Consider the following 19,653-nt stretch of genomic DNA (forward strand, 5'->3'; position numbering starts at 1 on the left):
TGGATATCTTTGGCAAAATAAGAGCAGTTATATAGCTTGATGGGGGCAAAATGCTTATGGTGTAGGGTTAAGAAAGACTGAAAGAAACTAGAGCTATCCAGTACAAAGAAATATTTAAAGTTTTATTGTAATGGTGAAGAAAAATGGAGTAAAAATGTAGAGGTATAGAATGTGTTCAAACTTAAGGTGTTATCAACTTAAAATAGACGGTAATAAATGTGGGCTGTTATACATAAACTTCATGGTAACCAAAAAGTAAAAACCTATGGTAGATACACAAAAGATAATGAGAAAGGAATCTAAGCATACCACTAAAGAAACTCATCAAACCACAAAGGAAGAGAGCAAGAGAAGAAGAAAGGAAAAGAGAAGAACTGCAAAACAGCCAGAACATAATTAACGAAATGGCAATAACTACATAATGATCACTAAGTACTTTAAATGGACTAAACTCCCCTATCAAAAGACACTGAAGGGTGCAATGGATCAGAAAACAAGATATAGACCCATCTATATGCTGCCTACAAGTGATTCACTTCCTATGTAAGACACACAAAAACTGAAAGTGAAGAGGTGGAAAAAAGTTGTTCCATGCAAATGGAAAAGAAAAGAAATGTGAGTAGCTATTCTTATATCAGTCAAAATACACTTTGAACAAAGACTGCAAAAGAAAAAGAAGGGCATTACATAATGATAAAGGGGTCAATCCAATGAGAGGACATAATATTTATAATTATGCACCCAAAGAACAAGCACCTAAGTAAATAAAGCAAATATTAACAGACCCAAAGTGAGAAATAGATAGCAATACCATAATAGTGGGGGACTTTAATACACTACTTACAGCAATGGATAGACTGTCAAGACAGAAGATCAATAAGGAAATACTGGCCTTAAATGTCAGTTAAACCAGATGGACTTAACAGACATATGTGGAAGATTCCGTCTAAAAGCAGCAGAATACACAGTCTTCTCAGTGCACATGGAACATGTTCCAGGGCAGACCAGATGTTAGGCCACAAAACAAGTCTTAAAACATTTAAAAACATTGACATCATAGCACACATCTTTTCAGACCACAGTGGTATGAATGAAATATCAATTACAAAAAGAAAGCTGGAAAATTCACAATCATATGGAAATTAAACAATATGCTACTGAACAATCAATGAATTAATGAAGAAACAAAAGAGAAATCAAAAAATATATATTGCCACAAATGAAAATGGAAATAGAACATACAAAACATATGCATGTAGCAAAAGCAGATCTAAGAGGGAAGTTCATAGCAATAATTACCTTCCTAAAGAAACAAGAAAAATCTCAAAAAAGCCCCTAAATTTTACACATCAAGGAAATAGAAAAAAAAAGAACAAATGAAGCCCAAAGTTAACAGAAGGAAGAAAATAAAGATCAGAGTGGAAATAAATGAAACAGAGAATAAAATAACAATAGAAAAGATGAATAAAACCAAGAACTGGTTCTTTGAAAAGATAAACAAAATTGACAACCCTCTATCTAGAGTCACCAAGAAAAAAAAAGAGAGAGGACTCAAAATAAGAAATGAAAGAGGAGAGGTTACAACTGATATCACAGAAATAAAAAGGATCATAAGAGATGTCCATGAACAATTACAGGTCAATAAACTTGACAACTTAGAAGAAGTGGATAAATTCCTAGAAACATGCAATCTTCCAGACTGATCATAAAGAAATAGACCAATTACTAGTAACAAGATTGAATTAGGGGACTTCCCTGGTGGCACAGTGGTTAAGAATCCACCTGCCAATGCAGGGGACATGGGTTCAATCCCGGGTCTGGAAAGATCTCACATGCCATGGAGCAACTAAGCCCATGCACCACAACTACTGAGCCTATGCTCTAGAGCCCACAAGCCACAACTACTGAGCCCACATGCTGCAACTACTGAAACCCGCAGGCCTAGAGCCTGTGCTCTGCAACAAGAGAAGCCACTGCCATGAGAAGCCCGCACACTGCAACGAAGAGTAGCCCCTGCTCTCTGCAACTAGAGAAAGCTTGCGCACAGCAACGAAGACACAATACAGTCAAAAAAAAAAAGAGAAATATTGAATTAGTTATCAAAAACCTCCCAACAAATGAAAGTCCAAAACCAGATGGCTTCATGGTGAATTCTACCAAACATTTAAAGTATTAATACCAATCCTTCTCTAACTCTTCCAAAAAATGGAAGAGGAGGGAACACTTTCAAACTCATTTTACAAGGCCAGCATTACTTTGATACGACAATCAGGCAAGGACACTACAAGAAAAGAAAATTACAGGCCAATATCAGATGAACGTAAATGTAAAACTCATCAACAAAATATTAGGAAGCCAAATTCAACAAGACATTAAAAAGGGTCATACACCATGATCAAATGGTATTTATTCCAGGGATGCAAGGATGTTTGAACATCTGCAAATCAACATGATATACCACATTAGCAGATAAAACTCATCTGATCATCTCAATAGATGCAGAAAAAGCATTTGACAAAATTCAACATCCATTTATGATTAAAAAAATAATAACTCTCAAAACAGTGGGTATAGTGAAAAAGTACCTCATCATAATGAAGTGTGTATATGACAAGCTCACAACTAATAACATACCCAAATGGTAAAAAGTTGAAAGCCTTTTCTCTAAGATCAGGAACAAGACAAGGATGCCCACTCTCACCACTTTTATTCAACATAGTATTGGAAGTCCTAGTCAAAGCAATTACACAAGAAAAAGGAATGAAAGGCATCCAAATTAGAAAGGAAGAAGTAAAACTGTCACTTTTGGCAGATGACATGACATTATATATAGATACCCTAAAGACTTCACACCAAAACTGTTAAAACCAATTAAAATTGACTGAAGTTGCAGAATATAAAATTAATATACATAAATCTGTTGTATTTCTATACAATAAAAACAAATTAACAGGGGCTTCCCTGGTGGCGCAGTGGATGGGAATCTGCCTGCCAATGCAGGGGACATGGGTTCGATCCCTGCTCTGGGAGGATCCCACATGCCACAGCTGCTGGGCCTGCATTCTAGAGCCCGCAAGCCACAAATACCGAAGCCTGCATGCCTAGAGCCCATGCTCTGTGATGGGAGAGGCCACCACAATGAGAAGCCTGCGCACCGCAACAAGGAGTGGCCCCCACTCACCTCAGCTAGAAAAAGCCTGCATGCAGCAACAAAGACCCAGCACAGCCAATAAAAAAAAAATTAACAGGAAGAGAAAATAATCCCATTTACAACTGCATCAAAAAGAATAAAATACCTCGGAATAAAGTTAATGTAGGATGCGAAAGGCCTGTACATTGAAAACTATACTACATTGATGAAAAACTGAGGAAAGACACAAATGGTAAGATAGTCTATGCTCATGGAATTGGAAGAATTAATATTCTTAAAATGTCTATACTACCCAGAACGATCTACAGAATCAACGCAATCGCTATCAAAATTCCAACTGCATATCAAAATTCCAACTGCACTTTTCACAGAAAGAGAATAAAGGATCCTAAAATTTGTATGGAACCAGAAAAGACTGACTAGCCAAAGTCATCTTGAGAAAGAAGAACAAAGCTGGATGCATCATGTTTCCTGTTTTCAAACTATATTACAAAGCTGTAGTAATCAAAACTATATAGTACTGACCTAAAAACAGACACATAGATCAATGGAGCAGAACAGAGAACCCCAAAATAAACCCATGCATATATGGTCAATTTATTTATAACAAAGGAGCCAAGAATATACAATGGGGAAAGAATAGTTTCTCCAATAAGTGGTGGTGGGAAAACTGGACAGCCATATGCAATAGAACAAAACTGGACCACTATCTTATACACAAAAACTAACTCAAAATGGATTAAAGACTTGAATTTAAGACCTGAAACCATAAAACTCCTGGAAGAAAACATAAGTGCTAAGCTCTTTGACATCAGGTTTGGTGATTATTTTTTTGGATCTGACTCCAAAAGCAAAGGCAACAAAAGCAAAAATAAACAAGAGGGATGACAACAAACTAAAAGGCTTCTGTACAGCAAAGGAAACCATCAACAAAATGAAAAGGCAACCTACGGAATGGGAAAAAAATATTTGCAAGTCTTATCAGATAAGGGGTTAATAACCAAAACATAAAAAGAACTCATACAACTATATATAAAAAATCAGATTAAGGGCTTCCCTGGTGGCGCAGTGGTTGAGAGTCTGCCTGCCGATGCCAGGGGACACGGGTTTGTGCCCTGGTCTGGGAGGATCCCACATGCCGCAGAGCGGCTGGGCCCGTGAGCCATGGCCACTGAGCCTGTGCGTTCGGAGCCTGTGCTCCACAACGGGAGAGGCCACAATGGTGAAAGGCCTGCGTACCACAAAAAAAAAAAAAAAAAAAAAAAAAAAAATCCGATTAAAAACTGAGCAGAGGATCTGAATAGACATTTTTTCCGAAAAAGATGTACAGATAGCCAACAGGTACATAAAAAGATGTTCAAAATCAGTAACCATTAGGGAAATGTAAATCAATCACAATGAGACATCACCTCACACCTGGTAGAACTACCATAGAAAAGACAAGAAATAACAAGGGTTAGCCAGGATGTGGAGAAAAGGAAACACTCGTGTACTGTCGGTGGTAATGTAAAGTGGTGCAGCCACTGTGGAAAACGGTATGGAGGTTACTCAAAAAATTAAAAACAGAACTACTATATGATCCAGCAATTCCACTCCTGTGTATTTATTTGAAGAAAGTGAAAAAACTGTTTCCAAAAGATTTATGCACCCCCATGTTCATGCATGATTATTTACAATAGCCAAGATATGGAAACAACTTAAGTGTCCACAGATGGATAAATGGATAAAAGAGATATGGTGTATATGGAGAATGAAATACTATTAAGTCACAAAAAGAATGAAATCTTACCATTTAGGACAATATGGATGGATTTTAAAGGCATTATACTAAGTGAAATAAGTCAGAGAAACACCAATACCATATGACCTCACTTACATGTAGAATCTAAAAAACAAACAAAGACAAGCTCATGAAGGGGGTCAAAAGGTATAAACTTTCAGGTATAAAGAAGTCATGGGGATGAAATGTACAGCATGGTGACTATAGTTAACGCTGTATTGCATATTTGAAAGTTACTAAGAGAAAATATCGTAAAAATCCTCATCAGAAGAAAAAATATTTTTGTAACTGTTTGGTAACAGATGTTAATGAGACTTATTATGATCATTTCACAATGTATACAAATATTGAATCATTATGTTGTACACCTGAAGCTAATATATGTCAATTATACTGCCAAAAAAGGGAAAAAAGAAATTGGAGCTATCTAGTACAAAAAATATTTGTTTTACTGTAAAGGGAAGGAAAGAAATGGAGTGATAACTGGCAGGAGGTGGGGAGTGAGGTTTATAGAGGGATTTTTTTTTTTTTTTAAACTGGGAAAAATAACACATGTGATTGCAATTGGTAGTAATTCAGTAGAGGAGCAAAAACCTACTTATTGCTGCAGCCATCCTCTTACACTGATGAGAGGGGATGGGAGGTCCACAAGTTTTGGACTGGTCTGATCAAGGAGTGGGGACACTTTAGCCACATTTGCAGGAATGACCATAGAGTATGTGGGTTCAGATGTCAGTAGGCTGAAGACTTCTTTTGTCACCATCCTTTGCGATAATCACTTTTTCTGATCATGAAAATCCTTGGGTCTATGTATTCTTTTGATCAATACTACCAATATTATCCTTAGAAACCAGATTAATTTATTATACAAGTCATCCTGTTTCATCGGTAGGCTCTTAGGTGTACCCGTACTTTCTCTACAAGAAAAATGCACACTACCTTTGATGGTTATTTTCCTTGATACACACAGGCCCCCTTTGTCCATATTTACAGGTTTATGACAATTTTCTAGATGGTTTAGTCATCCAAAAAAAGACCATCTAATAAGTAGAATGTTACAATGCCAACATATTAATAACTGCTATTATTTGTATAGTGCTGTGTGGTTCAAGTATTTTCATATATGTTACCTTATTTAATCTTCAAAAAATATGAACAGTAGATGAAATAGTTATTTTTTTACTATTGCTATTTTATAGATTAGGAAACCAAAAATTGTGGCATGTCCAAGATGTAAAACAAAACAAAAACAAGAAGACATTAGTAATTGGTGAATCCAGGATTCAAATCAGATATTCTGATTCCAGGAATATCAGGATATATTATGCTAGGGACCAAAATCCCACAATTCTCATTTCCTCGTAAAAGCATTATAATTTTAATGTAAGTTTTCTAATTAAGGGAGGAAAAGCACCATTTATTTAGAAGAGTAAGTTTTAGCCTTTAAGTTTACCAAAAATTTGTGAAATAAAAACAACGCTTAACACATACAAAAATGGTTCTGAAGAACCTACGGGCAGGAAAGGAATAAAGACGCAGACGTAGAGAATGGACTTGAGGACACAGGGAGGGGGAAGGGTAAGCTGGGACGAAGTGAGAGAGTGGCATGGACTTATATACACACTACCAAATGTAAAGTAGATAGCTAGTGGGAAGCAGCCGCATAGCACAGGGAGATCAGCTCAGTGCTTTGTGACCACCTAGAGGGGTGGGATAGGGAGGGTGGGAGGGGGACGCAAGAGGAAGGAGATATGGGGATATATGTATATGTATAGCTGATTCACTTTGTTATAAAGCAGAAACTAGCACACCATTATAAAGCAATGATACTCAAATAAAGATGTTAAAAAAAAACCCAAAACACTGACAGAGAAGGGTATATGGGGTGTGAGAATGGCAATGGGAACTATGGTAAATTTTGGTAGATTTTCTGCCCAAATGCATTGCAACCTGTTTAGGAGGGTTTTGCTGTTTTCGCTGTGTCACAATCATTATAGGATGACTATTATTACAGTAGTCTTCAGGAACATTTTACCAATGAATCCTAACAGTATTCTGATGACAAAGATGATATTTACAAAGTCAAGTAAAAACACAGAACAGATGTAAAGTAACTCTGTGGTAGGTGGAATTCAGAACTACAGTCTTAGTACACTGCCCTGATTCCAATCATGAAAAAGGAAGCATGTTCTCTTGAAACTGCAGCTGAAATTGTGAATTCCTCACAACAGTGTGTGTTCAGTGCAGAACCAGAGTAAAGAGATCAGAATCCATTGTTACAGGGCTCAGTGGTAAACTCTGCAGGCTACAGATTTTGTGTCACAGTCTTTTTCTAACTTCCTTCAGTCCTGAGCTGTGGGAATGATGGTCAAATTACTTATACTGGCTTATTTGACTCTTTAAGGCCAAAAGGAAAAAGATGAAATTTGTAGTAATTTTTCTTCCAGTAAAATTAAGTACCTGATTTATTACGTAAGAGGTAATTTAATATGAATATTTAAACAACAGATCATTACCACTTCATTTTTTAAGATCTTTCACTACAGCGTGTGGCTGACAGATGATTTTTGCTCCCTGTTTTTAAATGACTGTATGGTCATTCTTTATTTCTCTTTAAGTCATATGGAAGCCAGGCACTTCTGACCCCTATGTCTCTTTCCTTCACCACAGAAACCTGGTTTGATGCATCACAAGTGTTGTACAGCTCATCTGTGCTGCAGAAAGGAACCAAGGAACTGGTGAATTGTAGCTGCTTTTTAAAAAGAATTGAAAAAAATCAATAATAAATTATCTTCCAATACAGCAGTTTAGGTTCTTTGCACGTCCCCTCTGACATGTAGATGTAGTTATAAATTGATTTAGTTGGGGACCGTAAAGAATCTCACTTGCTCTGGACTGCCTGGTGAATGCGCATTAGTGAAATAAAAATAATCCACCTTGTCAGAGGGCCTTTCTAGGAGCTGGTGAACCCAGCAAGTTATTTTTATAGTTTAATGAGCTAGGCCTTGGCTTCCACGGGGAGACACAGCAAGTGGAGTGCTTCAAAATTTACTGCTGTAAAATGATCAGGATTCATGTTGTCTATAAAACATGAAAAACATTCTTCATTCCTTACCAATTAGATCATAGTTACGACTCACAGTTCCTTTGAGCTTAAAAGAAAAAATTTAACTGCTAGACATAAATGAATGCTGTGGTTAAATTAAACCCTTCAACAGCCCAAACAGGCTTGAAAGAAATGCCTTCTGGATGTTATTAACACGCATATTTAAGTGCTATTTTTAAATTTTAACTGCAAGCCATAGCAAGCACAAATATTTAGAATAGCTATTTTGGCATGATAGCATTACTTTCACATTTTTTCATCTTTACTAATTCTTTCCAATAATTACTTCACCTTTTATTATATTATTTTTGCAGAGATAGGGAATTTGTTTTATGAGAGTAACTGTATTTGAGGAAGCAACAAACAATTAATGGCTATGTAGCTTTGTAGTAGAAAGTTCTGTACATTTATTATGTCAACAGGATCATGTGTCATTTTCCATGAGTATTCTAAAATTTCCAAGAATTGAGAATTTGAACTCAACTTTTTAAAAGGTTTGTTTATAATTATTTAAAAATATATTCTTTGTAGAAAAGTTGAAACATAACTACAAGGAAGACCATAAAAGCCATCCTTACCAAAGTAAAATTTGGATATAAAGCTCTCATGTATGTATGTATGTATGTGTGTGTATATATATACCATTGACCCTTGAACAATGCAGTGGTTAGGGATGCTTACCCCCCACGCAGTTGAAAATCCAAGTGTAAGTCCACATTCAGCCCTCCACATCTGTGGTTCTGCACCTGCAGTGGATTCAACCAACCTCAGACATGCAGCACTGTTGTATTTATTGAACAAAAAAATCCACATACAACAGACCTGCACAGTTCAAACCCGTGTTGTCCAAGGCTCCACTATATATGTATATTTATATGGGTATATGTGTGTGAGACAGAGTTTTGGTTTTCCATATCGTCTATATCACAACAATGTACTTTTTCATATGACATTATGTAACACAAGATGTGTTTGTTTGCTAGGGCTGCCATAACAAAAGACCACAGACTGCACTGTTTAAAAAACAGGTATTTACTTCTGACAGTGCTGGAAACTGGAAGTCTGAGATCAAGGTGCTGGCAGGTTTGGTTTTTCCTAAGGCCTCTCTCCTTGGCTGGGAGATGGCCACCTTCTCTATCCTAACTTGGCCTTTTCTCTGTATGTGCATATTCTGGTGTCTTTCTCTTCTCATAAGGACACCAGTTTTATTTGATTAGGACTCCACCCTTACATTCACATTTAACCTTAAACTACCTCTTTAAAGGCCCTATCTCCAGATATAGTCCAGATATTGGAGATTAGGGCTTCACTATATTCAGTTTTGTGAGTGACACAATTCAGTCCATAAAACATGACTTTAAAAGTTCACATGATATTTTACCTTACAGATGCCCTATATTTTAATAATTCTCCTGGTTTGAGACAATTAGAATTTTTGACAGATTCTGCTATTAACCACAGTTCCGTTTTCTGCATTTTATGTGTGCAGAAGATACATCTGCATTTTTATCTACATCTTTGATAATTTCTTTAGTATATGTGCTGCTAATACTTTGATACTTGAATATAAATTACTAGAAGTGAAATTATTATGTGGGGAAATCAACATTTTAAGCCTCTTCTTCCTGTATTTATATACAGGAAGCATATAGTGCTTTTTGTCTTCCATGAAATCCTTGCCTATTCCAATGTCCTATAGGTATTATTCGGTTTTCTTCTAGAAACTTTATGGTTCTTGCATTTATGAACAGGCCTATCATTCATCAAGAGTTACATTTTGATATGAAGTGAGGCAGGTCTAGTGTTTCTTTTTTTTTTTCCCATAAATATTTCCAGCTGTTACAGCAGGGGTCCCCAACCCCCAGGCCATGGACTGGTACCAGTCTGCAGCCTGTTAGGAACTGGGCCGCACAGCAGGAGGTGAGCGGCCTGCGGGCGAGTGAAGCCTCATCTGCTGCTCCCTGTGGCTCCCCATCGCTCGTGTTACCGCCTGAACCATCCGCCCCCCCCGCCCCCGCGCAACCCCCACTGTCTGTGGAAAAATTGTCTTCCAAGAAACCAGTCCCTGGTAGCGGAAAGGTTGGGGACTGCTGTGTTACAGTACCTTTTGTTTAAAAGAGTTTAATTGTATTACCTTGGTGACTTGGTTGAAAGAAATCACTTGACTGTACACTTATGAGTCTATTTCTTAACTCAGTTCTGTCCCATTCATCTACCTCTCTATCCTTATGTCAGCGTTCTCACTGTCTTGATTACTTATAATTTAATATTCAATCTTGAAATCAATTAATATAAATCCTACAACTTTGTTCTACTCTTCAAGATTTTGACTATTCAACTCCTTTATATCTCCCTATAGTTTTTAGAACCAGCTAACTGATTTCTTTAAAAATTTTGCATTTTGATTGGTGTTAGACTTACAAATCAAATCTGAAATAATACCGTATTAACAGTGAGTCTCCTATTGCATTGGTATAATATATACCTCAACTTTCTTTAATTTCTCTCAGTAATGTGTTAGTCTTCAGTGTATAGAAACTGCATGTATATTGATGATTTTATTTCTAGATGATTAATGTTATGATGCTATTATAAATGATATTTTAAAAATTTCATTTTATAGTTGTTTGTTGCTAATATTATAAATAAAACAGAATTTTGTATATTAACTTGTATGCTGTGACCTTGATAAGTTCACTCATTATTTCTATTGGCTTTTTGGTGTGTGTTGATTTTATAGGGTTCTCTTTATATACAATCATAACATCTGTGATGGAGACAGTTTTACCTGTTTATTATCTTTATGTCTTTTCTTTTACTTGGCTTATTGCATTGTTAGAACTGCCACTGTGATGACATTGTGAGAGTGAATGTTTTGTTTGCAATTTTAGTTAAAAAATACTCAATATTTCACTATTAAGTATAATTTTAGTTACAGGGTTATCAATTATTTTTTATCCAATAGATATTAAGTTCGATTCTATTCTTAGTTTACTGCGAGTATTCCTTAAAATCATGACTGGGTATCCAAATTTCTCAAACCTTTTCTCTGTATTTATTGCAATGATATGATCATATATTTTTTTCTCTTTTATGTTGTTAATATGGTGAACTGCATTGTTTGATTTTCAAATGTTAAACCAAATTGCTTTTTTGGGATAAATGCCTCCTAGTTATGACATATCCTTTTCCAATATTGCTAGATCTGATCTGTTCATATTTAAGGATTTTTTAAATCTATGTTTATGAGGGATATTGGTTTATAGTTCTCTTTTGTAATGTCTTCATTAAGTTTTAAAATTAAATTTGTGCTGTCCTCATAAAATGAGTTGGGAAATGCTTCCTGTTCCTCTAAATTCTTAAAATTAGTTGCAGTTTAGTATTTTTTTCTTAAAACTTTAACAGAATTTATTTTTCAATTATGGAGTTTTCTTTGTGGGAAGGTGATTAATTTTCTTAATAGACATGGGACTATTTAGATTGTCTGTTTCTTTTTACATTTTGATGAATTGTATTTTTCAAAGAAATTGTCCATTTCATCTAAACTCTTGAATTTATTGGCATGGTTTTGTTTAAAATGTCACCTTATTATACTTTTAATGTCTACAGGATCTGTAAGGGTGTGCTTTTTGTGGCAGATATTAATACTTCATGCACTTTTTCTTCAGTCTTGCTAGAGTTTACACATTTTAAGAAGCAACTTTTAAACTTTGTTGATTTTTCTCTGTCAGTTATCACGTTTATCACCTTTCAGTCCTATTTTTAATTTTTCTTTTCTTATATTTACTTCAGGTTTAATTTTCTCTCATTTTTCTACGTTCTTATCACAGAAACTTAGATCTTTGCTTTTATGTCTTTTTTTCAAATACAGTTATTTAAAACCACAAGTTTTGTTCTAAACACTATTTTATCTGTATCTGAGATCTTTTGTGTGTTTTCATTATCACTCAGAAATATTTTCTAATTTCTATTCTGAGTTCACCTAATGAGCTACTTAGAAGTATATTAATTCTCAAACATTTGAGAATTTTCTATGTGTTTTTATTAATTTCAAGTGTAGTAACATTGAGGCTTAGAACACACTTTATGATTTTATTCCTTTGAAATGTATTGTGGTCTATCCTGGTGAAAGTCCCATATGCTCATGAGAAGAATGAATATTTTGCAGTTGGTGGCTGTGGTGTTCTACAAATGGCAGTAAGATTAGGTTGGTTGATAATGTTTCAGGTATTCTGTATCTATACTAATTTTTATCTCTTTGTTCTATCAATTACTCAGAAGGGGGTGACAAAATCTACAGCTATGACTGGACATTTAACTTTCCCTTTTTTCTATCTTGTATTTGTTTCAAGTACTTTGAAGATCAAAATTAGGTAAGACTGTTATATTTTGTTGATGACATTTTACCATTATGGGATGTTCCTCATCATCTTTGATAATCCTTTTGCCTACATTATCTGATTTTAAATAATCAATACTACCTTTTTTTATGCTTTGAGTTTGCATGGTTTGTCATTTTCCTATTGTTTTACTTCCAAACTTTGTATCTTTAAATATTGTTTGTGACACTTGTAATTAACATTGTCTTGATATTTGATTTATCCAGTTTATGGTATATTTTGATCATATGCTGGTTAGTAAATATTATCATCCTCCAGAAACGGTATACCTCTTCTTTTGTTACACTAGTAGTATGAATGGATAAATCCATCTAATTTGTAGCTGAGTTTGCTTGGGGTTGTGTTACAGCTTTAGATAAATTTAGTGTATCACTGACTTCAAATGGATGAGGGTGAAACAGAACTTTTACTTTAGCAGCACTTGGGATCTGAGCACTTGCTAGATTTCAGATATCTCTTATGTTTTACATCCTAAATGCCATATCTTTCTCTGTTTTACAACCTGGCTGACAGCTTTGCGGCTCACTAGGGAGTTTCTTTTTCCTCTCCAGTCCGTCCTGGCTTTCTGGGCTTTGAAAGACTTCTCCCAACCCTGCTCCTCTGTCCCCAGCATTCAGAATCTGCTGTCTCCCCATTATTGAAGATTCAGTGTACCTTTGAGGGGTTTTATTCTTTCTTCTGCCCTGTTCTCAACCTTTAGCAGGTCATTACTGGGCACTCTGTGAATGTCTGGGCACTTGGTCAGTGGGGTTCCTCTCCGTTCTCCTGCCCTACATCCTGCCTTGATTAGAGAATAGCAGTGAATTTCCAGAGTGATCTGGAAGAATTTCTCTCAACTCTCCTTTTGTATTAACAAGCTTCAACATACGACTCTCACATACTCATTTAGGTATTTAAGAAAGAGTTATTGGTAGGTGCACATTTGTTCTATGTCTGGGGATCCTTGGTATTATAATCCATCTTGTCTGCCCACAAGACAATTAAAAGTTAATTAAAAATTTGGCGGGTTTATCCCTTTGTTTGTGGTAGATTTCTTCTCTTCCCACTACCCCAACAAAGCTGAAAACATGCATAGGTATTTTTCCCCTAGGATGGGCCTGTCATGTTTAAAATTTAGTTCGTTTAGATATCTTTGTGCCTTCAGCTTGGATTTTTTTAAAACAAGAATCTTGTCACTTATCCAGCTTGTTCTCATTGTTGGGATAGAAGCAACAGTCTTTTGTGGGCTTCCCTATCTTAATTGGCAGTGAAGGGTCCTGACTGGAATTTTCCTTGGAAAATTTAGTTCAGCTAATTAAGCATTATGGCAAAAATTGATACCTCAGAATATCCAAATTTACCATCTTGAAACATATCGTATCTCTCCATCTAAATGTTTACATACTTTACCCAGTTCCCATTTTTTGTAAGAAGAAATTTTAAATGTGGTTAAAGAATATTTGAATATATGACAAACCCTTGGCTAGCCTAAGAAAAAAAGAAAAGTCTCCAGTAAAAATCAGAAAGGAAAGAAGGGACATTACAATGAATGCCTCAGAAATAAAAAGAATCATAAAATATGTGAATAATATAAAAACTATGAATAATTATATGCCAGTGAACTGGATAACTTAAAAGAGATGGATAGATCCCTAGAAACTTACAATACACCAAGCTAAATTATGAAGGAATAAAAAGTCTGAAAATACCTGTAACTAGTATAAAGATTCAATCAGTAATCAAAAACCTCCCAACTAAGAAAAACTCAGGACCAGATGCTTTCACTGGTGAATTCTATTAAACATTTAAAGAAGAATTAACCCCAACCCTTCTCAAACAATTCCAAAAAACTGAAGAGGAGGGAACATTTCCAAACTCATTTATAAGGCCAGCATTACCCTGACATCAAAGCCAGACAAAGATACCACAAGAACAGAAAACTACAGGGTAATATCCCTGATAAATATAGATGCAAAAATACTCAACAAAACACCAGCAAAGCAAATCCAACATCACACTATAAGGATCACACAAAACCACAACAAGATGGCCAAGTGGGATTTATCCCTAGGGTATAAGGATGGCTCAACATACAAAAATCCATTAATGTGATACAACACATTAATAGAATGAATGACCAAAGTCGTATTATCATCTCAACTGAGGCAGAAAAAGCATTTGACAAAATTCAGCACCTCTCATGATACAAACTCTCAAACTCAGAATAGAAGGAAAATACCCCAGCATAATAAAAGCCATGTAGGACAAGCCCACACCTAACATCATACTCCTATGAAAAACTGAAAGCTTTCCTATAAGGATGTCCAATCTCACCATTTCTATTCAACAAGTCTTAGCCAGAGCAATGAGGCAAGAAAAAGAAATAAAAAGCATCCAAATTGGAAAGAAAGAAGTAAAACTGTCCCTTTTTGCAGATGACATAATCTTTATGTGGGAAACTCTAAAGAATCCATCAAAAAACTATTCAAACTACTGAACAAATTCAGTAAAGTTACAGGATACAAAACTAACATAAAAAAGCAGTTGTGTTTCTAGACACTAACAATGAATTATCTAAAAATGAAGTTAGGAAGACAATCCCATTTACAAGAGTGCCCCAAAGAATAAAATACTTAGGAATAACCTTAACTAAGGAGGTGAAAAACTTGTATATGAGAACTACAAAACACTGATGAAAGAAATTAAGACACCAATACAGAAACATATTCATGAATTGAACAAATTAATATTGTTAAAATATCCATACTACTGAAAGTAATCTACAGACTCCATGCAATCCCTATCAAAATCCCAGTGACATTTTTACAAAAAGAGAAAAACAATCCAACAATTCATACAGAACCACAAAAGACCATCAATAGCCAGATGAATCCTGAGAAAAAAGAACAAAGCTGGATACATCACACTTCCTGATTTCAAAATATACTACAAAGCTATAGGAATCAAAACAGTATGGTACTGGCATTAAAAACACACATAAAAACCAATGGAATTAGAGTCCAGAAATACATCCAAGCATGTATGGTAAACTGATCTTTGACAAGCATGTCAAGAATTCACAATGAGGAAAGAACAGTCTCTTCAACAAATGATGCTAGGAAAATTCAAAATCCATATGCAAGATAAAATTGAACCCTTAATTTACTCCATGCACAAAAATCAACTCAAAATGTATTAAAGACTTAATCATATGACCTGAAATTGTAAAATTCCAAGAAGAAAACATGGAGGAAAGCTTCATGACATTGGTCTTGTCAATGATTTCATGAATATAACACGGAAATGACAGACAACAAAAGCAAAATTAGACAGGTGGAACTACATCTAACTAAAAAGCTCTGCACAACAAAGGAAGCAATCAGAAGAGTGAAAAGGCAACTTAAAGAATGGGAGAATATATCTGCAAACCATATATTTGATAAGAGGTTAATCTCCAAAATATATAAGGAACTTCTACAACTCAATAGCAAATAATGAATACCCAATTTAAAAATGGGATAATGACTTGATTCATTTCTCAAAAGAAATAAATATAAATATTAAAATAAATAAATATAAATATATATAAGTAACCAACAGGTATATAAAAATGCTCAACATCACTACTCATCAGGGAAAATAAACCAAAACCATGAGATATCACCTCACACCTGCCAATATGGGTATCAGCAAAAAAAGAAGTTATGTATTGGTGAAGATGTGGAGAAATCGCAACCCTTCCCTTTATTGGTATGCAATATTGGTGTATACACTACAGAAAACAGTGTGGAGTTCTGTCAAAAAATTAAAAATAGAACCACTATATTGTCCAGCAATCCCACTTCTGGATATTTATCCAAAGGAATTTAAATCAGGATCTTAACATTATTAGCACAATGTTAATTGTGGAACTATTCACAATAGCCAAGATGTGAAAACAACCTACATGTCCATGAACAAATGAATGAGGAAAACGTGTTATATACATACAGTGGGCAGAAATTATGCAACAATTTGCTAAACCTTAAGGATATTATGCTAAGATAAATATGCCAGACCCAGAAGGACAAATACTGCATGCTTCTTCGTATATTAGGTATCTAAAATAGATTCATACAAGTGGTTGCCAGGTGCAGGGGAAAGGGATAAATGGACAGTTACTAATCAATGGGCATAAACTTTCAGCAAAGTAAGATGAACAAGCTCTAGAGATCTGAACTACAACATTGTAACTATGGTCAACAATACCTATTGTACACTTAAAAAATTGTTGAGCAGGTAGATTTCACGTTAAATGCTCTTACCACAATCAAATTAAATTTTAAAAGTTAAAAAATGTTGGAATACACTAGAATTTTATGTGAATAAGTGCAAAAAAATTATTTAATAATCGATGATTAGATGGATTATTATTCACACCAACATCGACATACTTTGCAGCTAAGAAAGAAGATCACATTTTGAAACTTCTATAATATAGAAAAATGTTCAGATTTTTTCAACATGTATTTATTGAGCACCCATTAAATTCCAAACACTGTAGCAGGGGCTAACTAGGCATAGACTTGAAAAATACATAGCTTCTGCCTGAATGGAGCTTATAATATTGTAAAAAAGACAAAGCAGTAAACAAATATGTAATCAACAACTTTGGTGTAACAGGAAGTAAACAAAAAGGGGTGCAGATCTCCATTATCAGGTGAGCTAAAAGCCACTCTTAGCAAAGATAAAATGTAAGTAATTACAGAGATGAAGCCACGTGATTGGCAGCAACAACAGTTCAAGCAGTGGGAACAGTGTGAATGAAGAGCCTAAGAGGAGCTAGAACTTAAGACAGCTTACAAACTAATGCAATGTTCCATGACTGAAGAATATTTGGCACATAGGGAATAATGAATTACAAGGTTGATTTGGTAGTTAGAGACTTGTTCACTCATGGCTCTAAAGGCTTTACAAGGTTTTAAAAGTAAGGGGTTTAGATTTATTTCTTTGTTCAAGTGTTTCTTATTTAAGTGTTTAAGCTGACTTTAAACACGAGCTGGTTTGTCACTGCAAAAATAAAGCAAAAATTTTTAGTGGAGAAGCAAGAAGAACTACAATTCTGCAGACTGTGGAACAAAAACCACATTCACAGAAAGACAGACAAGATGAAAAGGCAGAGGGCTATGTACCAAATGAAGGAACAAGATAAATCCCCAGAAAACAACTAAATGAACTAGAGATAGGCAACCTTCCAGAAAAAGAATTCAGAATAATGATAGTGAAGATGATCCAGGACCTCAGAAAAGAATGAAGGCAAAGATCGAGAAGATGCAAGAAATGTTTAACAAAGACCTAGAAAGATTAAAGAACAAACAAACAGAGATGAACAATACAATAACTGAAAGGAAAACCACACTAGAAGGAATCAATAGCAGAATAACTGAGGCAGAAGAACGGATGAGTGACCTGGAAGACAGAATGGTGAAATTCACTGCTGCAGAACAGAATAAAGAAAAAAGAATGAGAAGAAATGAAGACAGCCTAGGAGACCTCTGGGACAACATTAAACGCAACAACATTTGCATTATAGGGGCACCAAAAGGAGAAGAGAGAGAGAAAGGACCAGAGAAAATATTTGAAGAGATTATAGTCGAAAACTTCCCTAACATGGGAAAGGAAATAGCCACCCAAGTCCAGGAAGTGCAGAGAGTCCCATACAGGATAAACCCAAGGAGAAACACACCAAGACACACAGTAATCAAACTGGCAAAAATTAAAGACAAAGAAAAATTACTGAAAGCAGCAAGAGAAAAATGACAAAAAAACATACAATGGAGCTCCAATAAGGTTAACAGCTGATTTCTCAGCAGAAACTCTAGAAGCCAGAAGGGAGTGGCATGATATACTTAAAGTGATGAGAGGGAAGAACCTACAACCAAGATTATTCTACCCAGCAAGGATCTCATTCAGATTTGATGGAGAAATCAAAAGCTTTACAGACAAGCAAAAGCTAAGAGAATTCAGCACTGCCAAACCAGCTCTACAACAAATGCTAAAGGAACTTCTCTAAGTGGGAAACACAAGAGAAGAAAAGGACCTACAAAAACAAACCCAAAACAATTGAGAAAATGGTCATAGGAACATACATATCGATCATTACCTTAAACGCAAATGGATTAAATGCTCCAACCAAAAGACACAGGCTTGCTGAATGGATACAAAAACAAGACCCATATACATGCTGTCTTACAAGAGACCCGCTTCAGACCTAGGGACACATACAGACTAAAAGTGAGGGTATGGAAAAAGATATTGCATGCAAATGGAAATCAAAAGAAAGCTGGAGTAGCAATACTCATATCAGATAAAATAGACTATAAAATAAAGAATGTTACAAGAGGCAAGGAAGGACACTACATAATGATCAAAGGATCAATCCAAGAAGAAGATATAACAATTATAAATATATACGCCCCCAACATAGGAGCAACCCAAAACATAAGGAAACTGCTAACAGCTATAAAAGAGGAAGTCGACAGTAACACAATAATAGCGAGGGACTTTAACACCTCACTTACACAAACAGACAGATCATCCAAAATAAAAATAAATAAGGAAATAGAAGCTTTAAATGACATAATAGACCAGATAGAGTTAATTGATATTTATAGGACATTCCATTCAAAAACAGCAGATTACACTTTCTTCTCAAGTGCGCAAGGAACATTCTCCAGGATAGATCACATCTTGGGTCACAAATCAAGCCTCAGTAAATTTTAAAAAATTGAAATCATATCAAGCAACTTTATGACCACAACGCTTTGAGATTAGATATGAATTACAGGGAAAAAAATGTAAAAACACAAACACATCGAGGCTAAACAATACATTACTAAATAACCAAGAGATCACTGAAGAAATCAAAGAGGAAATCAAAAAATACCTAGAGACAAATGACAATGAAAACACGATGATCCAAAACCTAGGATGCAGCAAAAGCAGTTCTAAGAGGGCAGTTTATAGTTATACAAGCCTACCTCAAGAAACAATAAGTCTCAAATAAACAATCTAACCTTACAACTAAAGGAACTAGAGAAAGAAGAACAAACAAAACCCAAAGTTAGCAGAAGGAAAGAAATCATAAAGATTAGAGCAGAAATAAATGAAATAGAAACAAAGAAAACAACAGCAAAGATCAATAAAACTAAACGCTGGTTCTTTGAGAAGATAAACGACACTGATAAACCATTAGCCA

General features: G+C 35.2%; 1 protein-coding gene across 9 annotated transcripts in view; it reads right to left on the bottom strand.

Annotated features, from left to right (window-relative positions):
- Positions 1 to 19,653, bottom strand: part of LOC149749632 (uncharacterized) — a 352,954-nt gene that overhangs the window by 79,054 nt on the left and 254,247 nt on the right. The window contains exon 3 of one of the 9 annotated variants that reach the window (XM_089908433.1): positions 8,719 to 8,783. The exons of the other annotated variants lie outside the window; for them this stretch is intronic. Within the exon in view, the coding sequence (XP_089764559.1) occupies positions 8,719 to 8,783 (65 nt within the window). The remainder of the gene's footprint in view (positions 1 to 8,718; positions 8,784 to 19,653) is intronic. 9 annotated transcript variants of the gene reach the window in all.

Source organism: Delphinapterus leucas, chromosome 3, assembly GCF_059928025.1.
Source record: "Delphinapterus leucas isolate spDelLeu-1000000601 "Yukka" chromosome 3, BTC_Dleu_Yukka2, whole genome shotgun sequence".
Classification (NCBI taxonomy): domain Eukaryota; kingdom Metazoa; phylum Chordata; class Mammalia; order Artiodactyla; family Monodontidae; genus Delphinapterus; species Delphinapterus leucas.